Here is a 27,099-nt window from a genome sequence, read left to right as displayed (position 1 = left end):
ATGCAATTTAGCGAGGATTGGCAACCATAAATAATCATTTAAATGAGGAAATTTAATACTGGTTTCATATAAAATTATGGGTACCACTAAATTTTATTTGTATCAATAGGCTATTACCTAATATGCAGTTAAATGAAGGCTTTTGTGAGTAAATAAATTAAAAATTAAAAAAAAAGAAAAAAAGATGAAATTTGTAGCTTTTTCCCTTCTTGAAAAACAAACAACACCTTCAAAATAGCTTCTCATGCATTTAATAAAGTTATGATTTAAATTGGTTTAGAAAAAAAATCCTGTATCTTCTAGTTTAAATCCAAAGGTTAATTGTGTCATACAACAGAAAAATTAATTAAAGCAATTTATTTAATAGTATTTCAATATTAATATTTATTTCTAATAATGATTAAAGAACAGCAATAAATGTAAAGAACCATGTGGAGAAGCAACTTTAGTATTCAAAAGGCATTGTGATTCACGAGAGGTCGTCACCTTTCCCAGATTACAAAGACTGCAGATGCGGCATTGGTGCAAATGTTTCGCGAGACAATTCTTCAGTCTTACAAGAATTTTTAAAACAAAAATCTTTCTTTTATCGCCTAGAATGAGACTATGCATCGAGGGTAGGAAATTTTAGAGAAACAAGGGTGACTGTTAGAGGGCTATCGGCAAGTTGAAGAAAAGTCCTTTTTATCATTTATATATTCTTCCTTTTTCCTAGAAGGATACTCCACGAGGAGTGTAAAGTATTCTAAAAGAAAAGAATAGTGTGTGGACATGGGAACGCTGCACATGGAAAAGAATAGATCAAGCTTTTTTTTTGGGGGGGGGGGTGATAAAAAATAATACTCAATTGTTTGATTACAAAGAAAAAAGGTTACTAAGGAGTTCACATCTTTTTTAACTCAAGAAAGTTTGTCTTTAACTGGCTGTGAAAATGGGATTGTTCAATTAGAAAATGAACATGAAGAAACAAAATGATAAATTGAGATCTTTGTAATTGATTTTTGAAGTTATTATACTTTATTCTAATCATTTTTTTGTCAATGCAGAAAATGGTAAAAAAGTCTGATGTTTTGAAAATGAAATACATTGATAGCATCACAAAAGATCGATCATTATCATTTCCTCTTGGTTTTCAATATCCACTAAAAAGTCAAATTGCCAAAGAGTAAGTTATTTCATCTATCAAAGTAGTTTCTAAGAATTTTCCTTTTTTTACAATCTTGAAAATTTTGTTTGATTTATTTCTATTATTATTGCCATCGAATTTTTCATATTATTTCTATCTTGGTATATTAGGTACCTATTTAAAGAAGACCAGCAATGCTTATTATCACAATTAATTAGACTGATTTCAAAAGTAGTTTGATTTTTTTTTTACTGCCTCCTGAAAGTGATAAATGTTTTTTATCTTGTATGGTGTGCATTCTACCAAAAAGATAAATGTATCTTGTTAATGAAAACATTTCGCTAAAAAAACGAAAATTAGGTTGTTTATAAAATTCCGAAATGATGCGGTTTTCTATATCTTTGCACAATTTAAGTTGCAATAAATAATCTTTAATTACATCCCACAGATGTCGTGATAAACATTAGTAAAATAAGTGAAAGAAAAGTGAGCTTTTTAAAATACTGTTCCTTAACTTAGCAACAATTCTGTTTTTGGCAGGGCAACACTTTTGAAAACACACTTAATGTATAGACCGTGTATCATCAAGATTGTTCTTTTGAAAAATGTTAGTTTTCTTTTCTACAGAAATTTATTCATAAAATTTGAATCAAGCATTTAGATTATCAATTTTTGGCACGCTCAATTTACACCAATAGTATTGTAAATCGACGTAATGTTAAGACTCTATTATCGGCAGTTATTGATATTGATTTTCATGTGGTTTTTTAAATATCTTGATATATTTCAAACAATATGGAAAATTCTAATCCTGCATTTGAGTATTTACTTTTTAAGACACTGGTTCTATTGATTTTTGGCTTTTATTGCTATTGATTTCTGCTTAGTTTTTAAATCGGATATTACTATACAATATTATTTATTACAACCTAATCTCGAAACACGTATTTAAATAACCCCTTTTTGATGAGTCTAATTTACTTGCTTTTGTCAATCTTTTTTTTCCGGCAATTACTACTACGGATTTCATGATTTTTAATCATTTTTTTTACTGTTATGATTATTTACAAGATGAGAAGGAGGAATAATTTGTACATTTCCCCCCCAACACAATAAAATAATTGATTGAATTTAGGGTTTAGTGTCACAAGGTTCAAATGAGGACATGCTGCTCCAAACGATACAGTAAAATAATTTAAAAGCCTAAGAGGACACGAAATTTAATTGTAGCACAATTATAATTGATAAAACAGTACTAGTAAGTGAACAAGACTGGATAAATGATCTAAATAAGATCAGATAAAAGGTATGAATAAAATCAGATTAAAAGTATGAATACAGTATAAAATACACGAAGTGAGTAAAATGTACTAAAGTGGTAGATATTTACAAAAGTTAATAAAACAGTAGACATGTTAAAACTGTTATATGCAGTTAAAAATACCAATGACACGCAAAAATGTAAGAATGGTGAATGTCATACAACAAATCTTGTATGCATAAAATAGAACTCTCAAAAAACTTTAAACTATGTTGATTAAAACTTGGACACGTTATTAAAATATGATGAATTGTGAGAGGAATGTTACAAGTACTGCATTCAGGAGGAGGTTCTCAGAACAGTAAATGACGATGCGTTAACCGGGTGTAACCGATTAACAGTCAAGTAGGTTTAGCGCCTGCACTACGCAGGTGCAGCACAGGCAAATGGTCCAAATTGGTTTTAATACTATGTAGCTTATTGGGAGTTTGGATATCCCACCTTTGATGCCATAAAGATGTTATACATTTTCAAATGTGCAGCTTAGCATCCATGAAAGGCACAAATAATGGGAAGAGATCAGTGGCAGACCGGGCAACCGAATCAGCCAGGTCATTTCTCACATCTGAGATTGTCGCAGAATATCATTGCATCTGTTAGTCAACAAAACAAATAAGAAAACGAAGTTTCTAAGGCAATAAATTTATTTTAAAAACATTGTCAAACAAACTGTCACAAACAGAGTGACTAATGAATACAAAATAATCTGCTTCGACGGAAGCTTAAATACTCTTTGCATAGATAACAGATGATGTCATGATCCACACAAGAACGACCAACAGAAAATTAAAAGGCCAAACTGGCTGATCTCCGCAGACCATGACGTCACTGACGCAAGTTGAATGCATAAGATTGTCCTCTGGGGACTAACAAAGATCAAACCTTATACCTTTTAACCTTTATTTGTCTGACATGCTGTCCCTTTTCATGCCTTCAACTGTTACAAAAAAATATACACATACAGTTTATCAAAATCTTTAATAAACTAAAAAAATATTAAAGAAATTTTTAATTTCTTTAAACCAACACTTAAGTTGTTTCTTTCCTGAAACTAACCAGAAGATTAAACCTTCACAAATACTTTTGTACAAAATTTCACAATTTCTAATTTAGTTAAGGGCTTTTTAAAAATGTCCGCTAAGTTGAACTTACTCCTAACATGTTAAATTTCTTAAAAAATGATACCTGACATCGATGTGTTTGGTTTGACTATTTTCAATAGGTGAATGTGAAAAATCAATCGCTGATTGATTGTCACTAAATATAATACAATCACTTAAATTTGTCTTTTAAATCTAATTCTCCACACACCTATTATATGTTTAATCTACATTACCTCTTTGACAGCATCAGTTAAAATCACATACTCTGATTCCATTGTAGATAGACTTACACATTTTTGTTTAATGGTTTTGTAGAAATCTGAGTTTTATCTAATAACAATATTATTCCACCTACTGATATTCTGTCATCCCTGTTAGCAGCGAAATCTGAGTAACAGTAACAATTAACATTTAATTCTTCAATATTTGACAATATTAAGAAATAATCTTGATCATAATCAATAAAGTATTACAGTGTTTTAAACCTGCATTTTCTTGAAATTGCGATAATATATTTACCCATAGCAAATATCCGGTCTTGTGCTATTAGCTGTATAAGACAAACAACCCAAAATGTTCCGAAACAGCAATTTTGCCGTTCCATCCACTTTGCTTTTAGAAGATAGACAATCAGCTTTTAATAATAAGTTACCCTTAGTAATCGGCAACAACGACAAAGGACATTTAAAGCTGGAAAGCATGTTACAAACTCTTTTGATGTATTAGCATCTCACCATCCTTTTGGACAAATTCAACACCTAACAACTTACGAATTTTACCCAAACTTTTTGCATCAAAATTATCACTTAAAAGTTTAATAACACTGTCTACTTCATCTTTTGTTTTAGAAAAAATTATTATGTCGTCTACATAAATTATAAGAATTATATTTTTATTTACATCTGTACAATTACACCACTTTTATCTTACAAACTTTAAATTTTCAAGTGTATTATCCCATTCAAAAAACCACTCTCGACCACTTTGCTTTAGTCCATAAATAGTTTTCTTTAAATGACAAACGTGGTCTTGCTTATTTGAATCAACAAAATCTTGAGGTTGATGCATTTATACATCCTCATTCAAACTGGCGTAAAGATAAGTACACTTGATATCTAATTGAGAATAATACCATCATAGCATATAAACTAGGATTGTGAAAACATTCTTACAAAAACAAAATTAACCATGGGACTAAATGCTTGATCACAATTTTCACCTCGTATTTGTTTAAATCCCTGGGCAACTAAACGTGCTTTGTATCTTACAGTTTCATCCGTTTCATTTACTTTAGTTGTATAAGCCCAAGGGCTTCCCAAAATTCTTTTATTTTTAGGAGTTGGAACCAAATCTCAAACTTTTCTTTCTGTTCAGACATGGCTAATTTCTAATCTGTTTTCTTATCAGACATGGCTAATTTCTAATTTTTAACTTGAAGAGATTTTAAACAGTCTTTATAATTTTTAGGATTTTTTATTTCAATATGATTTGCTTCATGTTTTTATGATTTACTTGAAAATTTGAAACTTTACCAGAAATATTTTCCCCCACTGAAATCAAATTAACCCTCATCATATTTTATGTTGTTAATATTACAGTAATTTTCAACATCATTATAGGATCTTAATCTCATATTTAGTCTTTCAATATTATAATAAATATCTGTTCTATTATCTGGACGTGGTACAGCTTTTCTAATCCACGAAATGTTTTTACATGGTATTAAATCAGGTTTTACTTCTCTTATACTTGAATTATCTATATCTTCTTCTGAATCACTTTTGTCCAAATCAGGATGCTCTGGTTTAAAACTAGTAAAATTACATTTAATAGGTTTGGTGCTCAGTATGGCTTCTCTCATTTGAAGTTTATTTCTCAACTGTTTGGTTGGCCAACGAATGCTAAACAACCAAATGCTTTCAAATGAGTGACTGGTGGGTTTCTACCACTATGCAATTCAAAGGGAGTTTTAATTTGGTTTTTATGACAAACTCTATTTAAAGTATAAGTACTTTCCTTGAAAAATTGTCAGTGATAGAAAGAAAGTACCGACTTCCACCATGTGAAATGACAGACATCGGACCACATACGTCCATATGTAAAAGTTCTAAAGGCTTCTTAGACCTTTTACTTAAATTTGGTTTAAACGAAATTCTTTTAGATTTAGCTAATCTATATTCTTTGCGATTATTATCTGAAAAATTGAGATTAGGTAGTCCTTTCACACTAGAATTTTTACTTGTTTGAGTTATATAATCACAATTTGTGGCAGTACCTTAAATGCCAGATATCTAAATCATTTGTCTGAACAGATATGTTAAACAACTGCTCATTCGCATCACTAGCAGTTTTGTCAATAATTAAATCTTTGTCAGGTTTAGTATAAGCATTAGGTTTAAAACAATATAAGCCATTAATTCTTTTACAATAGAAAATCTTTTCATTAACCTGTCATTAACTTGTACAGAAATACAATTTTTAGCACCCACAAAATAACCTCAAGCTTCATCTATTACAGAACCAGAAATAAGATTTCTTCTAAGTTTAGGAGAATGCATAACATTTTGTAAAGTTACTCTGTTCATTTTACCATTTACCTTATTAAAAAATTACACTTTTCCAATACCTAAGATTGGGCTTTCAATGTCACCTATGGCTAAAGACATAGAAGTATTTTCTACAGTTTCATATTCAAAGAATAAATCCAAATTATTACAAAAATGTGTTAAAGCGGCTTTGTCAAAAAGCCAAATTTCTTTCTCAATTTCATGACGCACATTGCCAACATTTGCTTCAATGCTATAAAGACTATTATATTAAACCTTTGTAGTTACATTACAATCAGAATTATCATTTGGATTTTGTTTAAATTTTCTCTATATTCTTTGAATTACACTTTAATTTTTACTTACAATCTGATATTAAATGACCATATTTGTTACAACGATAACGAGGTCCTATCTTAGATTTTTCATAACTAGTTTTGGATTTAAACTTAATATTAACAGATTCTAAATTTCCTGTTAGAAGAACCTTACTGTTAGAAGAACCAGATTTAAACTTATTAGTTATACTTAACTTTTCATTAAAACTTGAATTAACATTATAAGCAATATCACTAACATTGTTTAAGTAATTTGTCTAAAATATGTCCTCCCATCTATAAATAATTTGAACAATACCTTGAAAGTAATTGGGTAAGTAGCTTATTAGTTGAAATCCTTGGTATAGGTCGTCAACAGGATGCCCTGCTTCTTTCAGCTGAAAAACCAGATTCTTTAATCTAGCAGCAAATATTCCACTTTCTTGTTCTGAGATGTATTTCAGGTCGAAGAATTGGTCTGGAAGTTGAATCACTCTTGCTCTCGTAGTCGGCTCAAAATGTTGCTTTAGAATTTCTCAAGCTTCAGTATCATTAATTGTCGCTGAGATCAGTATTCAGGTTCGACACTGAGAAATATTGATGTGTACGCTTTGTCCCGCCTCCAGAGGTATTCTTGACTTTCTTTTCGACTTGCTTCTGAAGGTAGGGCAGGCTCAGTTTTGGAGATAAAACTCCACACTCCTCGATCCATGAGGATTACTTTCATATTTTCTTTCCATGTAGAGAGAAGAGTTCAGGAACTCTATAGGCTGGTTCGAAGATTCCATGTCGAACAATTGTAACTCAAAAGATTCTAAAAACAAGAGGATTATCATTGCTCGTTCCATAATAGATACAAAACTTCGTAATCTTTAGCAGTAGCCATCAAATTTGGATGTGTTGACTTATATTCCGTACAAAAGTTCTTTTAAAAATGCTTATTACTGTTAATTTTGTCAACTGGAGAATTATTCCTTAGAAGCGTCATATTATGAAAGTGTTCTATTATTTTTCGATTTCACAGCATCTTGAAGTACACCATAACAAACTTGAGATTTAAGCTGTCGATTCACTTAGAAAGTATGACGGGTGGGAACGGCCCCCATCTTTAAGCTTCTCCGACTTGACTTAATACAGGCTAATGCAAATCTGATATTCAGGATGGTAGAAAATGAATCCCAGTTATGCCTAAAACTCGGCCCATAACCATGACATTCGAGATTGTCGCAGAATATCATTGCATCTGTTAGTCAACAAAACAAATAAGAAAACGAAGTTTCTAAAGCTATAAATTTATTTTAAAAACATTGGCAAACAAACTGTCACAAACAGAGTGACTAACGAAAAGAATGAATACAAAATAATCTGCTTGAACGGAAGCTTAAATACTCTTTGCATAGATAAGAGATGATGTCATGATCCACGCACAGATCCAACAGCAAATGAAAAGAAACTGGCCAATCCCCACAGACCATGGCGTCACCGACGCAAGTTGAATACATGAGATCATCCTCTTCGACGAAGATCGAACCTTATACCTTTTAGCCTTTATTTGTCTAACAGTTTCCTGGTATGCTAACGTGACTCGGCACAAAAGAAAACATTACACAAAGCCCATTTTTGTGTAATCAGCTAATGAATAATAAAACCTAAAATTGAATGATTTTCACTGCAAAGATTATCTTATCTGACTGGCTCAAAACGCTCATACTATCGGAGTAAATACAATACCTCGGTGTAGAGCACAAGGAAATCAGTCATAGTGCCAAAAGGATGGCAAAAGCTTCAGCAGTAAAGATGGAGCAAATATCTAGTATTTAATAGCTATAAGTTTCATCAGCAATGACGAAACCACAGCCAACATATCCAGCAGTTTTTGAACTGTCTGTAAAAATTGACACGTATTCAGAATATTGATTACGATGTTCAGTGAAGAGTTGTTGGAAGATGCAGAGTGCAACATTGGCTTTATTGTAACAATCAGACGTGCCAACTCTCCCGCATTTTGCGGGAGTCTCCCGAATTTTGAGTTATTCTCCCGCCCTCCGGAATTGATTTGAAAAACTCCCGAATTTTACTGCGATCGACGGCCAAACTCAAAATTACCTAATTTTTCCGCGAGTGCGAAGGTAAGTTTTTCTTTCAGCTTGAATTCCATCCCCTCTTATCAAACTACCATCTGCCTGAAGCGTAGCTGAACATGCCTTATTTTCCCCCCTCTTCAACGTTACCTCTAAAAACACTCCTATTTCACCCGCCCCCTTACACTGGGGGCGGGTGAAATCTTATTCTTCTTTCGTGTGGAGTTGAATGCAATGACGTCACATGTCGTTATCGAGTGACGTCCGTTCAGGAGTGGGGAAACTCGTACTCTCAATAGTTGGAATTGATATTGTATCTTGCTGTTTTTATAGTTTTTAATGCGTATTTTTCCACGGTTAGCAACAAGCTCGTAAACTAGCAACGTGATATCAATTATTCGTTTAGTCTTCGTATATTTAAAAAAAAAAAAAAATTCAAGGATGTCTTAAGTCGAAACGGAAGTATGGATCAATTTCAACAAATCATGTACCAATGACTTTAGCAAGACTTAATTGCGGAGAGCTAAGTCTGCAACTCTTTTTTTCATGCATACAGTAGAGAACCATTTATCTGGTATCCAGATAATCCGGAAAAAAAATTTGCTCGGTTCTCCCGCCATTTTGAACTAAAACGATATGAAAAAAAAAGCGGAAACTGGACTAATCCTTGAAGTTGAGTAGAGGAAAATGTGAGGAAGGGAAGAATTTTTTTCCCCGTTTACCCAGAGAAACGTCATTTCTTCCGCGACCTTGAAGATTTTAGATCTTTATTCTCTTTTAGGTCGTTAAACTCAAAGGAGTGGCATGATGATTTCGTTTGCTAGTTTGATTTACGAGGGGGTGGGGAAAATGCATTGCACATGCATATCAGTGAACAGAAGATGAAAGAGAAAAATATATTTATCTATTTGACATCGATTAATAAAAATAAAATGTTTTTCTTTTGAATAAATTCTGATTCTTTGGAAGTGCGGTATCATTCGCAAGTTTTTCTTGATGTGGAATCACACCTGCTTTAATTAAAAATCGCGTTTTTATAAAAAAAAAAAAAAAAAAAAAAAGGAGAATTGTTTATTAATTTAAGCATACAATTATTTTATGAAGCAGATTGCAGTTTCGTTTTTCTGATTCCACTACGTTTTTTTTTTCTTTTTCATGATAAATTTTGCACTCAATAAAATTATTTGTATTACCAAATTTTTTCATTAGTTTTTTTTTTTTTTTTTTTTTTTTTAAGTCCGTTGATCTTGCCTTGTTCTAGGTTTTAATATTTATGCTAGTGCCGTTTTTTAACTATCGTTTCGGTTCGATAATTTTCAAGTGTTGTTTTTATTTAGATTAATAGGTTTTCCTTTTATTTTCGCCCCCCCCATGAAATATATTGCGTTATTTAATCATTGGTTTTGTTTATTAGTTGATTTAGGAATCGTAATTATTTTTTAAACTTGTTTTTCTTGTCTAAACTTGAAAATTTTTTTATTCTTTTAAATTTTATTTTTCTACAATTTTTTTCCTTTTTAGATTTAGGAGTGCTTTTCTTCTTTCTCTTACTTTAAAATGTGTCTACATTTGTTCCTTGTAATTTGGGTTTGATAAAACATCGATTAACGACACTTTTTTGTCGATCCAGGAAACCGGGAAATTAAGACATCCGGGATAGCGATGGTCCCGAACATCCCGGATAATTGGTTCTTTATTGTACAGACATTAGTATTGAATTGGTTTTTTAAAATAAAATACTTATTCAATTTGTTTATTTTTTAAAAGTTTTTGTGTATTTTTATTACAGTATCGGGTTTTTGAATAATGTTTTATTAAGGAAATGGTATTTAAAGAGTATCTACCTAATATAGTTTTGTGTTGCTAAATCTGTGTTTAATTATTTTATTTCCATTTAATATTTTTAAACAATTATTGCTCTATTAGTGTGTAAAATTTCTTGCATTCTTATATTTAATAAATTTTATACTTAAAATTCCTTAGAAGTGCCAAATGTTGCATACCATGCACCTTTTTTTACCCCTCCTGAAATCTCCTGAATTCTTGTTAGGGAAACTCCTGAATGTTAATTTTGCTAGGTTGGCACGTCTGATTGTATAACATAAATGGGCAGGGTGCATAGCGTTTTTTAAAAAGTACTTAAAGGTGCTTTTTTCAATGGTGTTTTTAAAAAAGTGCTTAATTTTCCCTTTTTCAAAATAAGATTTTTCCTTTACCATGTTGATTTTCACTACGAATTATGCAAAAAGATACAGTTCATATTGTTCTATTCAACGTTTTCACAATTAATTCAATTCCAAATCTATTTCGGCGTATTGCCAGTTCGAAGCATATGAAATTCGTTTTCCATGATTCAAAATTTCATGACAGTGGTTTTGACAATTGTCAAAAACAAGCCCAAAAGTTTTTTTTGTTGACATGACTGTTAAAACAATATAAAACCGTCAAGTGTCAAAAACTTTCCAACCCTGCCTAATTAAGAATTTTTTTTTGAAGTGCTTAAAAATATTTTTTGAGTGCTTGAAAAGTACTTATTTTTTGTTGAATAATTTGGCTATACTACCTGATAGGGTAATAAATTGATATGTTGAGATGACCCATGGCAGTATAAGAAGAAGATTTACTGATTGCGAAGGCAAATCACTAATGTCTATATGAGTGAGCGAGTGTGCAAATAAAATGGACGAATGTGTGAAGGTCTATTTACGTACAATTGCTCTAAATCTGAGATGCAGTAGTTTTTGGTATGCTGGTTTCAGCAGCAAGCATAATTACCGAAGTTATTTTTTCAACCGCAGTGTCAATATTGTTGTCAGTCACCATATCTTCAGTAATGCCAGCAAGTTGCAAGAATAGACTCCAATCCGCACAATGATAAAAACTGTGGGTCTGGTAGTGATCGTAACACTAGATGAATGCGAATTAATGATAATTGGGAAATGATCTCTGTTATGAAGATCGTCATGAACAGTAAATTGGGAGAACGGTAGTAGTGTGGGTGAACAAAAGGCCAAATAATGCAATGGAAGGTTCGTGTGGGTGCATGAAAATGTGTGTCTTCGCCTTGGTTCAGAAAACATAGATTATTGTCCCGGATAAGTCTTTCTATTTGTCGCCCTCAAGCATTAGAGTTAGAACTACCCCATAGCTCACTATGGCCATTAAAATCCCCAACTAAAATGAATGGAACAGGCAGCTGATGAAGAAGTGAATTTAAATCGACTTGAGCAATAGAAGTATGTGGAGGTAAATAAACTGAGCAGGCTGTAATAAAAATATTAAAGTGAACTTGAACAGCAGTAGCCTGTAATGAAGTTGACAGTGAAAAGCGAGATGAGGGGAAATATGTGGAGTTTAAGATTGTGATGCCACCGGTAGGTCGATTGCCATCAACGAAATCATTTTGATGACAAACATAATTTCGAATGTTAAAACTGTGAGATGGAGATAAATGGGTTTCTTGTAGCATAAAACATGTAGGATGATATTTAAAAATGATGTCTCTGATATCAGACATCTTATTGCACAAACTGCGACAATTCCAAGATGTAAAGGAAATTGACATGTTTTGGATGTTGAAGCTATAGCAATCAGAGGGTCATTGAATAGTGACTCATCCTCTGATGAATGCAAACTTATTTCATCTTCCATGTGTTGAAAATTGTTGGTAGCAGTTTTTTTTTAATATGGAGTAAATTTTGAATCTCTTTTCTTACGAGATACTCCTGGTTTTTGACTGGGTGGGAATTTTGAGTTCGAACACTGATTATGAGCAGTCCGAGATCTTCTTCAGACGAAGTTGTTCTGGGTGCTTTTTGTGGTGGTGGAGATATGGGTATGGATGAAGTGGTAGGTGAAGTGAAATTAAACAGTGGTTTGCTGTGGAGTATCTGTTTGTGTGCTGACTGTACGTTGGGAAGTCTTCACAGCCAGGGGATAGGACATGCCCCGACTTATAGTACGGGCAGTGACCATTCTGCAAGCTTCATCAAAACTTAAGTTTTGATAAACTTTTACAGATTGTATCTGCTTTTCCTGGGAACATTAGGGCCAACTCTTGGAGTATGCAGCATTAGCTCCCCTGCAGTTGATGCATAGGGGTGGCAACTGACAGACGTTGTCTTCATGGTCAGTACCAGAACAATGATCACAGAAAGATCGACCTCGCCAAGATGTTTTGGAATGCCCAAAAATTTGACATTGGAAGCACCTCAAAGGGTTTGGAGTATAAGGTGAAACCGGGCAGTTGTTATAAGCCATTTTGATGGAATATGGTAAGTTTTGCTTGCTGATTTTTGAGAATAAGATGTTTCCTAGAGATACGTTTACCATCCCTATGAATCCTTATTCTATGGACAGCAATAACATTCTGATCTTGCAAATTTTCTGTTATCTCTTTTAAATCATTAATATATTCATATTCAGATATAACACCGCAACATGTGTTCAGTGATTTATGGGATGTAAAGGGACTTCAAATGAGTACATGGTTGCGCACATTTTTAAAACAGTTCCTTGTTTTTTGAACTTGAAACTTGAACTTTTGAACTTTGAAACTTGAATTAGAAGGTCATCGGAACGAAACTTTTCATGGAAGCTATCTCTCCTAATGCGTGCATGAGGGCTTTGTGAATTTATAAAAAGTGACATTTTTGAAAGTGAAGTGTTTGATGTTTCAGAACTTGTAAGTTTTATGATATAAAGCGAGTGTTATCAAGTGGTGGAGGGGTTGTTCCGCTGTTTTTGTTATAGTGTGCGGCACTGAACACCTTAGTATTTTCAGCCATAGAGAATATTACTCATTCCAACTATCAGCGGCACCAGCCACCACATAGTCCAACTAAGGGGGTGCGAGTAATAGATTGGTTCTGACACCAATCCGCTACTTAAACGCTAATGCTGACTGATAATTAAATGCCTGCGAGTCACCCCTGAAGCAGCCTCCACCCTCAACGAGGTGCCCAGTAAGTGACCCCTTTCAAGGGACATGGGTCTCAATGAACGACAAACATGCCGGTGGTCTCTTTCCATCAGGGTGATAATTGAACACAGGTGAAAAGCCCTCACCAGTAAATTGGTAACCACGACAAAGGGGGGGAGGAATAAAGGGAGAGGAAAACGAAGGGAGGACAGATCACTAGGGTACCCCGTGGTGTGACCTCCTGTTTTTACCTAAAGAAGGTAAGCCCCCTGAAGGGCTAGGGCCTAGCAGAATTTATCAGTATCTCTTATTTTATCAGGTATTTACTCAGCAGGAAGCAAACAAAAAAAATATTATAATAATAAATGTAATAATCTGCTGTGATTGGAGGTTTGCCAAGTTTTGTTTATGAGTTTCATTGTTGGATTGTGGGAATTGAATGTAGGGTTTTGTGGCGCAAGGTCCAAAAGAGGACATGCTGTGGCAAACAATACGTCTAAAACAGTTCAAAAGACAAAGTACGTGCAACATTTTGTCTTACAATTATAACTGATAAAATGGTATAAGTTACTAAATAGAATCAGATAAAAGGTATGAATAAAATTAGATAAATGGGTAGGAATGAAATCAAATAAAAAGTTCTGAATACATATAAAATACACGGCGTAAGTAAAATAAGTTGTTTGTTAAAGTAAATTAATAAAATTGCAGATGCATTAAAACATTTATCTACAGTTAAAAATACCAATCTACGCAAAAATGTTAGGATGATGAATATCATCTAACAAATCCTGCATGCATAAGATCTAGCTATTTGTAGTCCATCTCAACTTCCATACTGGTCACTTCATGTGCATGATGTTATTGTTGTCTTGTCCAGTAGTGCAAGGAAAATTAAATTTGTTCAAAAGTATCTAAAACAGCTTTGGCCATATCAATAATCTCTATAGAATAGAGGAGTTGCTGCGGGGGATCCAGATGGATCCTGAAGAGCTTTGCCAATATGGCTTGGCAATCAAAGATATGGTCGGGAGAGAGTTCGGTGTCGATGCAGTGAGGACAACTTCTGTAGCTTCGATGACCATCGGGAGACATTTTCATTCCCTTGATGTGTTTAGTCCTCAATCTAGCTATGGTTGTGGAAATGGCTCAAGCACAGTTTAGGGCAGGAGTGCTTCTGAGAGGTAGCAGAGAGTAGTCTGCCAGGATATCAGTTTTCTCATTACCATCGATATCGACGTGTGCTGGTATCCATTGAAGGATACAAGTACTTTGGACCGTGGTTATTTCGTTTAAGATCAAGATGATATCTTGGATGAGTTGGGAGTCTCCTCTTAAAATGCCTTGGAGGGCAGAGTGAGAGTCCGAGAATACCAAAAATCCATTATCACGTGCATGATCATCTCTTTAATAGTGACCACTTTCCATTAATACTTACTCATACCGCCTTCAATAATTACCAAATTTCCAGAACTCCTGGACTTAAGAAGAAGAAAGTTAAATTGATGCCTAAGAACTCAAACAGTGATTATAATAAACCTTTCACACTTAATGAAATTCGATATGTTTTAAAAAATACTCATTCAACAACGCCTGGTCTTGATGGAATTCGTTACTCTATGCTACAGAATCTACCAAATACAGTTTTAAACCAGTTTCTGTAATTATATAATCGCATATGAGACAGAGAGAATTTTCCACCAAAACTGGTCAGCAGCATTTGTGATTCCCATTCTTAAGCCTGGAAAAATTCCAGAAGAGACCTCAAGATATAGGCCTATCGCATAAACAAGTTGCCTTTGTAAGATATTTGAAAGTATGGTCAATTGAAGTTTAATCTATTTCCTTGAAACCTGACACTGCCTTACTCAATATCAAAGTGGCTTCCGCACAGGGCGAAGCACTATTGATAATTTAATAAAATTAGATACTGATATTCACCCTGCCTTTTTAAAAAATCAACATTTGGTTTCAGTTTTCTTTGACATGGAAAAGGCCTATGGCAGAACTTGGAGCTACGGAATACTTCGGGATCTTATCAATTGCAGTATTGGTGGAAATATGTTTCATTTTATTGAAATTTTTTTATCTAACAGAACTTTTAGAGTAAAAATAAATTCAATTTTATCTAATATCTATCCTCAGGAACAGGGATTTCCCTAGGGAAGTGTTTTAAATATCACGCTTTTCATTTTGAAAATAAACAGCATTTTAAATAAACTTTCTGGTTCAGTTTATGGTGAATTATTTGTGGATGACTTCCGAATTGCATACCGATCAACAAATATGTCACTCATTGAACGACAGATGCAACTAGCAGTAAATAAAATTTTAAAATGGGTAAATGAAAATTGTTTTACTTTCTTACCTCAGAAAACTGCACGCATTTTTGCTGCAAACGTGGTCTTTATCCTCATCCCGAAATCACTCTAAATAGCATTGTCATTCTGGTTTTCGAAGAAACAAAATACCTTTGACTGGTTTTTGATTCGAAATTAATCTTCAAGCCACATATTAATTACATCAGAAGAAATGGTCTCAATCACTAAATATTCTAAAAGTCCTCACAGATTGCTCTTGGGGTGCTGATATGTACACAATGATTAAAATTTATAGTGCAGTTATACGCTCGAAACTAGACTATGGCATTCCTGTATATTCATCAGCTCGTCAATCTGTTTTAAAATATCTCAATACCCTCCATCATCAAGGTCTTAGAATCTCATCAGGTGCATTTAAAACCTCGCCAGTTGAAAGTCTGTATACGTTGTGTTCTGAACCATCTCTTCAGTTGCGAAATCTTTAGATTTCATTCGATTATTATTTTAAAATTAAATCGAGTCCAAATCATCCACTTTATTCAAGTATTACTGACCCACAGTATATCACTCACTTCTCTTCACGGCCTTCTTACCTTCCTTCATTTGGAATTAGAATTATCCGCATTTTAAGTGACTTTAACGTTTTAAATTTTAATTTTTTTTACTAATACAGTGACAATCCCACCTTGGTTTGTTCTTTCAATTTGTATCTTAGATGTTTTTAATAATTTTAAAAAATCTGACAGGAGCACAAGTGTTTTTATTCAAAAATTTTATGAATATCATAATGATTATATTGATTTTAAACCAATTTTTACAGATGGATCTAAGCACGATAATCATGTTGGTTGTGGTGTAGTCATAGAAAATTGACTATATCTGAACAGTTACATCATGACTCGTCAGTTTTCACTGCTGAATGTTGTGCTATTTTGTTATCACTTAATTTTATTTCTGACCAAACTTACTGCAAGTGGATTATTAATACAGACTCTTATAGTTTTATTTCAAGCTTTTCCCACAGCCCCGTATTGCAGAAAATTCCAAGTTGCTTCGCAGAATTATGTGGTGAAGAATAAAGTATTTACTTTTGCTGGATACAATCTCATTTTGGCTTACACGGGAATGACTGCCCTGAAACTGCTGCTAAAACCACTCAAAATGTATGCAGGAATCTCTTTACACATTTGGATTTGAAACGAATATGTACATTTGAAATACAGCTGTCTTGGAAAGAACACTGGAGCAAACAAATAGACAATAAAATGCATGAGATTTTTCCCTCCCCAGAAAACCACAAATTAGTTGATCGCAAAACCCAAGTTGTAATTAATAGGCTGCTTATTGGTCACTCCCGTTTCACCCATAAACATTTAGTAACTGCTGATCCTGACTTTGTTGTTCTCGTTTGCAATTTGACATTAAGCATGTTTTAACCAACAGCAAACTCTTTGGCAGCCCTGATCTTAAATCAATAATCGGTGACCCAATGCGTTTGTTAAAAAAAATAGTTCTGCTCTAAAAAGAAAGTTTTTTTTTTTTTTAATCTAGTGGCTGGTGCAGTATAGCCATGCCAATAAATTTTAATCAACCAACCTTGCTTTGAAAACTATCATACAAGGACTGTTATTTAAGTTTTTTCCCCTTGATAACTCTGGATAGTAAACTGATAGTAAATTAAATGATTTTTATACATTAAAAAAAAAGAAAATTCAACTTAAAACTTGTGTATTAGGTTTAATTTTAGTTCCCTGTATTATTAATGAAATAATAAAATTATGTTGATTTTTAGCATTTTTTGTTCTTCAGAAAAGGGAAGTGGTTAATTTCACTAAAATGCTGATAGTGAGATTCAAAGCTAACAAAAAAAGCTTCTGAGACTCTCTCTGGGGAGAGAAACCAGATTGGTAGAGGAGTGTGTATTTATTTTATTAAATTTGTTGTGTTACTAAAAAGGTATCGTCAATGATTCGTTTTAATCGCATCAAAATTCTTATTTTTAAAGTAAATAGTGTCAATAAAAAAGCTAGATTTCAAAGTTTTTTTTAATTGGTAGAAAAAAATCTAACAAAAAGCATTCTCAATATTTAATTGAAGAAAAAAGAGCGATACAAACACCTTGTAAAGCAGATTAAGACATTTTTTTCGACGTTAATGAAATTTGTTTTTTTTTTAACTTATAAACTTGCAAAAATGTGTACATGTTATAAATATCTCTTTTATAAACTATACAAAATGCTCTAGGTGCTATGATCTAGGTAAAAAAAAAAAAAGAAGATTTTTTTAGGACACCCCGTTGCAGAATCGCGGCGACGCAGAACTCTACAGAGTTCTTGCAGGATGATTTTTCTTTTGGAAAGTAAATAATTTTGGTTTTCTTTTCTACAGAAATTTACATGTAAAATAAAATCAAGCATTTAAATAATTATTGTTTGAAGCTCAATTTATGCCGATATCATAATATCAATTTATGCCGATATCACGTGGCTTTTAGAAATCCCGATATATTTCAGGCGATATGGGAAATTTGAATTTTGCATTTGATTATTTACTTTTTATATCAATGATTCTATCTGTTTTTTCTTTGCTGTTATTGCATTTGATTTCCGCATAGTTTTTAAAACCCGATATTTTTTTATATGATATTATTTATTACAACAATCAAATCTTGAAACGAAACATCCATTTGAGCAACCCATTTCTGAAAAATCCGATTCGTGTGAATTTGTCGTCGATCTGATTTTTGGTAAATACTACTACAGATTTAATATTTAATTTTTGTAATTTGATGATTTGCAAATTTTTCTTCTTCTTCCTAATGCCCACCTGTGTTAACATCTGTCAATTCAGGCAATTTTGTTGACCTCTCTTACAGGGGCACCATATTAGGTGGGCCAATGTCCCTCCCACAGTAAAGACAGATAGTACAGAGAAGGAAAGAACATCCATACCTTGCCCGGGATTGGAACGCAGAACCTTTCTGATGCAAGGACAGTTCCCTGCCCCCTACACTCGGCGGATTTGTAAAATGCGATGAAGGAAATAATTAGTATGTTCCCCTTCCAACAAAAATGCGAGAATATAGCCCATAATATTAGAATAAAAAATTATTCAATTTGATTTTTTTAAAAATTGTTTTTCTTACACTAAATTAGTAACATACATCTGTTATTATTGAAAGTATCTTGCAGAAGTGTTTTGAGCACTGCCACAGGGGTTATACGTAAGAATCTGAAATATTTAATCTTTTTTTTCCCCACTCTATTTGAATCTTTGCCTATGAAGATGCCGGAATCGATACTCATTTAGCGTTACCCAGTGGGCACCTGTGAACCACATTCGCGTTTATTGGGTGGGCCACATTCACACATCACACACAACAGAGGACAGCACAAAGAGGGAGAGAAACATCCATGCCCAGAGCGGGATTCGAACCCGCAGCCAATGGCTTCGCAGGCAGGTGCTCTAACCGCTCGGCCACCTGGCCGGCCCATATTTAATCTTTCCTTATTTTAAATTAATGTTTCCTTTTTTAAAAGAATGTTTATTTTAATGCAAATTGACATAAAAGGCTTTAAGTTTTTATTTTGTTTAATGCAAATTAAAACTGTATGAGATAATTCTTTTTATTTTCAGGCCACCTCAACCAATATACTGTTCTGTAGACAACTGCAAAAATAGAAAAAAATACTCTTGTTCTAAAACAGGTGTTCCCTTATGCAGTTTGGCATGCTATGAAAAGAATATGCTGAAGTTAATTATTGATGGTTCCCCACTAAAAGCTTCTTCCTTCTAATGCTACAATACTCATTATGTTGAGAAAAGACTTTTATGTAAATAAACTTATTTACATAATTAGTATGTTCCCCTTTGTATCTTTTTATTTTGCTCTTATGTTTGTATTATCTGATAGTAATTGTTGTTTTGTCGACATAATTGAGTTACATTAATTTATTTTTAATATGGCAAAGAATCTTATAAACATTATATAAATTGAATGTTATTAGCTTTCCGAAATGGCGTTATTTACATGACAATCACATGCGTTTGAATTCTAATTTTTATGACGAACACTGCCTGTTTGTTATATTGTTTATTCACTGTAAATTTAAACAAATTTTTAAGATTAGTGAGAAATTATTTAAAATTTTTTATAGTAGATTTACTCAAACTCTTATAAGACTGTACAATATATTGGCTTCAAATTTCTTCATTTTAACGCTTTTCAACACACTATTGTATATATATGTTACGGCGAATGACCGAAATACGTGGTTGTTGACAAACACCAAGTACGTAGGTGAAAGATCGAATATTTCATTACATTCTTGTACATTCGGACCCTCGCCGGTGTATGTCAACAATCACATAGTCGCTTTGGTGAATGTCCGAAATATTTGTTATATCCAATTTTATATTAATTTATTCGTTGATATTATTATATTTATTTGATATATTTATTCTGTATTTTAATACTTACTGACGATAGAGTAGAGGAAACATCAGTGTTTGGATTATTGGGCAAATATATACCGGTCAATGGCACTTGACCTTAAAAAAACATCAGTGTAGGGTATACCGGGCAGTGGCACTTAACCTTAAAAAAACATCAGTGTAGGATATACCGAGCCACTTAAGGTTAAGTGCCACTGCCCGGTATACCTTACACTGATGTTTTTTTAAGGTTAAGTGCCACTGCCCGGTATACATTTGGCCGGTATGAATAGTGTACCCTACCAAAGGAAATAATTATAGACCCACTAAGGGGTACACAATGTGGCCCTGTATTTTACTATGTATGTATATCTAAAATAAGTGTTCTGAAAAGCTTAAAATGAGGAAATTCGCCTTCTTAAGCGCTTTAAAAATTCAAAGACATTTTTCAATGTTAACTAATGCAAGGCGCGATATCAGACCTTAATATTGACCCATAATATTTTAATTGGACCACGTATTATATTACCGGGTAATAGTGTACCCTATCAGTGGAAATAATTATAGGTCAATTAGGGGGTACACAATGAGGATCTGTATTTTACTATGTATGCGTATCTAAAACAAGTGTTCGGAAGAGCTTAAAATGAGGAAATTCGCCTTCTAAAACCATTTAAAATTATGTAGCGAAGTCATTTTTCAATGTTAACGTAAAGCCCGATATCGGACCTTAATATTGACAAATAATATTTTAATTGGTCCACGTATTAAATTACAGGGTAATAGTGTACCCTACCACAGGAAATAGTTATAGACCCCATAGGGGGTACACTATGTATATTTAAAATAGTGCATTAAAACAAGTAAATTCGCAATTATTAATAGCATTAAAACAGGGTACACAATGTGGCCCTGTATTTTACTACGTTTGTATATCTAAAATAAGTGTTCTCAAAAGCTTAAAATGAGGAAATTCACCTTCTAAAGAGCTTTAAAAATTAAAAAACATTTTTCAATGTTATCTAATGCAAGGCGCGATATGAGTCTTTAATATTGACCCATAATATTTTAATTGGACCACGTATTATACACTCATGGACAAAAAAATTAGCGCACCAAGAAATAATTGCGGTATCGTAACGAAACTTGCAATGAAGGTACATGTCGGGGAGTTATGCAAATGATTAGAAAAGCAGCGTGATTGCGCAATACATATAGCCGGTAGAGGGCGTTGAACGTCGTACTCTGTGGAGTATAAAACAGGTAACGAAAGCTTATTTGAATGTGCTGAATCATTTACAAAGGAAGAGCTGAGGTAGATGTGCCATTACACCGTGTTCGAAGACAATATGAGCAGTTGTCGCAGTTTGAGAGGGGGAGAATCGTCGGGATGATGGAAGCTGAGTGGTCAGCTAGGCGAGTAGCTCGTCAATTAGGCCGCTCTGATTGTGTTGTGAGGAAGTGTTGGGACCAGTGGACCCGAGTGATGAGCTTGTCAATTAGGCCGCTCTGATTGTGTTGTGAGGAAGTGTTGGGACCAGTGGACCCGAGTGAAGAGCTTAAAATGAGGAAGTTCGCATTCTAAAACCCTTTAAAATTAGGAAGCACGATGTCATTTTTCAATGTTAACGTAAAGATAATCGCGATATGGAACCTTAATATTGACACATCATAATTTAATTGCACCACGTATTATATTCACATGGAATAGTGTACCCTTCCAAAGGAATTAATTTCAGATCCCAAAGGGGTACACAATGTGGACCTACAGTTTACTATGCAATTATACCTAAAATAGTGTTCTTAGAAGCTTAAAATGAAGAAATTCGTCGTCACTTTGTATTTTTAAATCATGTCCCAATATCACACTTTAATATTAACCTATAATAATGTAATTGGACCAGGTGTTATATTCACATGGAATAGTGTACCCTTCCAAAGGAATTGATTTCAGATCCCAAAGGGGTACACAATGTGGACCTACAGTTTACTATGCAATTATACCTAAAATAGTGTTCTTAGAAGCTTAAAATGAAGAAATTTGTCGTCACTTTGTATTTTTAAATCATGTCCCAATATCACACTTTAATATTAACCTATAATAATGTAATTGGACCAGGTGTTATATTCACATGAAATAGTGTACCCTACCAAAGGAATTAATTTTTGGTTCCAAAGGGGGTACACAATGTGGACCTACAGTTTACTATGCAATTATACCTAAAATAGTGTTCTTAGAAGCTTAAAATGAAGAAATTCGTCGTCACTTTGTATTTTTAAATCATGTCCCAATATCACACTTTAATATTAACCTATAATAATGTAATTGGACCAGGTGTTATATTCATATGGAATAGTGTACCCTTCCAAAGGAATTAATTTCAGATCCCAAAGGGGTACACAATGTGGACCTACAGTTTACTATGCAATTATACCTAAAATAGTGTTCTTAGAAGCTTAAAATGAAGAAATTTATCGTCACTTTGTATTTTTAAATCATGTCCCAATATAACACTTTAATATTAACCTATAATAATGTAATTGGACCAGGTGTTATATTCACATGAAATAGTGTACCCTACCAAAGGAATTAATTTTAGGTTCCAAAGGGGGTACACAATGTGGACCTACAGTTTACTATGCAATTATACCTAAAATAGTGTTCTTAGAAGCTTAAAATGAAGAAATTCGTCGTCACTTTGTATTTTTAAATCATGTCCCAATATCACACTTTAATATTAACCTATAATAATGTAATTGGACCAGGTGTTATATTCACATGGAATAGTGTACCCTTCCAAAGGAATTAATTTCAGATCCCAAAGGGGTACATAATGTGGACCTACAGTTTACTATGCAATTATACCTAAAATAGTGTTCTTAGAAGCTTAAAATGAAGAAATTCGTCGTCACTTTGTATTTTTAAATCATGTCCCAATATCACACTTTAATATTAACCTATAATAATGTAATTGGACCAGGTGTTATATTCACATGAAATAGTGTACCCTACCAAAGGAATTAATTTTAGGTTCCAAAGGAGGTACACAATGTGGACCTACAGTTTACTATGCAATTATACCTAAAATAGTGTTCTTAGAAGCTTAAAATGAAGAAATTCGTCGTCACTTTGTATTTTCAATTCATGTCCCAATATCACACTTTAATATTGACCTATAATAATGTAATTGGACCAGGTGTTATATTCACATGAAATAGTGTACCCTACCAAAGGAATTAATTTCAGATCCCAAAGGGGTACACAATGTGGACCTACAGTTTACTATGCAATTATACCTAAAATAGTGTTCTTAGAAGCTTAAAATGAAGAAATTACAACAAAGTTACTCAGAGGACTTTAGCAGTGATTTGAGGTACTGGGAGGAAGTTTTAAGCAAAAGAAAGTTACTCCGAGGACTTAAGCAGTGATTTAGAGGAGAAGGGTTCCAGTACTCAATTGGAGTGTTACTTAGATGATTTAAGCGGTGACTTGAGGTGCTGGGGTCAAGTTTTAAGCAAAACAAAGTTACTCCGAGGACTTAAGCAGTGATTTAGGGGAGAAGGGTTCCAGTACTCAATTGGAGTGTTACTTAGATGATTTAAGCGGTGACTTGAGGTACAGGGTTCAAGATATAAGCGAAAGTCAGTTACTCCGCGGATTTAAGGTCCTTTCAGAGGATATTTGTTCTAGTACCCAATTGAAGCGTCATTCTGAAGATTCAAGTAGAATTTTGAGGATCAGAGGTACTGGGATCAAGTTATTAAGAAAAACAGAATTACTTCGATGATTTAAGCGGTGTTTGGAGGTACTGGGGTCAAGTTTGAATGAAAAATCAGTCTTCCCACGGCTAGAAGCCGCGATTTGAGGTACTGGGATCAAGTTTTAATGAAAAATCAGTTATTCCCAGCTATAATTAGAGAATTGGAGGTACTGGGATCAAGTTTTTAAGCAAAACAATGTTACTCCGAGGACTTAAGCAGTGATTTAGAGGAGAAGGGTTCCAGTACTCAATTGGAGTGTTACTTAGATGATTTAAGCGGTGACTTGAGGTACTGGAGTCAAGTTTTAAGCAAAACAAAGTTACTCCGAGGACTTAAGCAGTGATTTAGATTAGAAGGGTTCAAGTACTCCATTGAAGAGTTACTCCGATGATTTAAGCGGTGATCTGAGGTACAGGGTTCAAGATATAAGCGAAAATCAGTTACTCTTCGGATTTAAGGTCTTTTTAGAGGATATTGGTTCTAGTAACCAATTGAAGCGTCATTCCGAAGATTCAAGTAGAATTTTGAGGATCGGAGGAACTGGGTTCACGTTATTAAGAAAAACAGAATTACTCCGATGATTTAAGCGGTGTTTGGAGGTACTGGGGTCAAGTTAGAATGAAAAATCAGTCTTCCCACGGCTTCAAGTCGCGATTTGAGGTACTGGGATCAAGTTTTAATGAAAAATCAGTGATTCCCAGCTATAATTAGAGAAATGGAGATACTGGGATCAAGTTTTTAAGCAAAACAAAGTTACTCCGAAGACTTAAGCAGTGATTTGAGGTACTGGAATCAAGTTTTAAGCAAAAGAAAGTTACTCCGAGGACTTAAGCAGTGATTTAGAGGAGAAGGGTTCCAGTACTCAATTGGAGTGTTACTTAGATGATTTAAACGGTGACTTGAGGTACTGGGGTCAAGTTTTAAGCAGAACAAAGTTACTCCGAGGACTTAAGCAGTGATTTAGAGGAGAAGGGTTCCAGTACTCAATTGGGGTGTTACTTAGATGATTTAAGCGGTGACTTGAGGTACAGCAAAACAAAGTTACTCCGAGGACTTAAGAGGACGCGATACCCAGATAAAAAACCGGAATTGGCAAAATCAGAGTTGTAATAGTCACACTTTGGGGGCGTCGCTTTGAGGAAGGAGTGAATTGGTACAGTGACAGTGATATATAATAGAGGGTCAGTTAAACTATCCCATCCTTCCTTAGAAAAACTGAACAATATAAGCATTAGTTTCGAAAAGTGATTCTGGGTACGCGGTCTTTTATTTTTAAACCCATTCTTAGTTTCGTTGTGAAATATCCAGAATAGACATTCTAACTATTTATTTGTATGTAAATAGGTGTTTACAAGATAATGGGGAATTCTTATATCTTACAATTAATTCGTTTCAAATTAAAACACCAAGAAGAATATAAATTTTTATTAATGTGTGTGGAATTAATGGAATTAATTAAAGTAACTTAGTTTTAATAATCGGAGCTAGAACTGCTAGTTATATTGAGCTGTAAATATATGAAGAAATATAATTATAAAAATTTCTGAAAAATACATAATTTATTAAAACGTAGGCAATTTATCAAGTCATAATACAGAATTAAAAAAATTATTAAAACTTATACTAATATAATAAAAAGTTATATATAAAAAAAAGAATTAATTATAAAATATGATAAAAGAAAAATCAAACGCTTTTTAGGTTGCATCAAAGAAAATTTTTGTTTTGATGTATCTTTTTCAAACTTACATTCACCATCCGGAAAAATTTTATTTTTTGTAAATAAGTATAATAATTTCTCAATAAATTTTATAATTTATTTATATTGCTTTGTAATTTTGCTGAAGTTTATGTTTTGTATTTGTCTGAGAATTTTTCTCCTATCATTTTTAATAGTTTAAGACACATACGCATATTAGAATATGGGTGTGTGTTTGTGCAAAGGAAAAAGAAAATTTAAAAAAAAATATTTTTACACAAAAATAATTTTTTTTTTTCCGTTTCAATAATTTTATATTCTTTTCTGTTTCATACATTTCAATCTCCATTTGAATTATTAAAATTTCTGTTAGAGTATTATTTATTTTTGTATTATTTATTTACTCTCCTTTTCTAAAGTGAATTTTCACCACATGTTCCATATTACTTCAGCCTCAAAAAGATGGAATTCAGATGAAAAATCTGTTAGCGTGTAGTTTGATAATCAACGAATTAAAAAAAAATTTCCCCTCGATTTTTTTTTCTTTCTGTTATTCTACTTTGTTCTCTACAGTTTTAAAATTTTGTTTTGATCACATCTTGAATTCTTTACCTTCATTTTAATTGTGTATCTATGAGCACACACCTGTTCATACAGATACATATAAAAGCTAAGAGACCCTATATTTAAAAAAAAAAAAATGGTCATTGTGTTATTTTGGGGGTTTAAATTTAGTGAAAAAAATTTTCTCGAACTATTTTTTTGATGTATTTCTTATTTACGTAATGAAATATAAACTTATTTATAACGCAGATAAGTTTGTAGACATATGTCGGAACTTCGCAAACACAAAAATAAATAATAAATCAAAAATAGAGAAAATGACTGTAATATTACAAAAAATTCCAATTTTGTGGGAAAAGCATGCAGTTAAAAAAACTCTCTAATTGAAAGCATAAAAAATCTTTATTTATAACCATCCTGATCTTTTACTTCCGTATAATCAAGATAAAAACATAAAAAGGAAAAAATGAAAAATATAAATTACAAAATAGAGCAAATATAAATAGTTTACATGTGTATGTGCATTACAAACAGTGTAACTTGAGTCACAAGAAATGTATAATTGCAATATATTTATTATGTTTACATATGGTGACAAAATGAGGGCTAAAAACAAGAGCACAACTCTTACTTTATCACAGATGGAAAAAAGGAATGTAATATCAAAAAGTTAATTAAAGGTAAAATTGGCATAGTAAATAATACAATGCTAATTATGGGCATTTTGTAGTAGTTAAAGTGAACATTTTCCTGTCAATTTTAAATAGCCATCGAAATATCCTGCAAGATATAAAAACGTGTTTCTCAACAAAAGATTTTTAATATAATTTTCTATAAAAAAAATTTTAAAGATAAAAGCTATTTTGCAATAAAATACTAAAAATTGGTGATATATTTTTTTTCT

The 27,099-nt window shown here is 32.9% G+C and overlaps 1 protein-coding gene across 1 annotated transcript in view; it reads left to right on the top strand.

Annotated features, from left to right (window-relative positions):
• LOC107441061 (INO80 complex subunit B) overlaps positions 1-19,753 on the top strand; it is a 66,264-nt gene extending 46,511 nt beyond the window's left edge. The window contains exons 8-9 of the mRNA XM_087161884.1: positions 1,047-1,165; positions 19,373-19,753. Coding sequence (XP_087018010.1) covers positions 1,047-1,165; positions 19,373-19,532 — 279 coding nt within the window. The 3' untranslated portion in view covers positions 19,533-19,753. The remainder of the gene's footprint in view (positions 1-1,046; positions 1,166-19,372) is intronic.
• The last annotated feature ends 7,346 nt before the right edge of the window (positions 19,754-27,099 follow it).

Source organism: Parasteatoda tepidariorum, chromosome 4 (genome assembly GCF_982258835.1).
Source record: "Parasteatoda tepidariorum strain Cologne lab strain chromosome 4, Ptep-v5.0, whole genome shotgun sequence".
Taxonomy (NCBI): Eukaryota; Metazoa; Arthropoda; class Arachnida; order Araneae; family Theridiidae; genus Parasteatoda; species Parasteatoda tepidariorum.
Note: the sequence above shows the minus strand (reverse complement) of the source record. Positions and strands in the feature narration are given on the sequence as shown.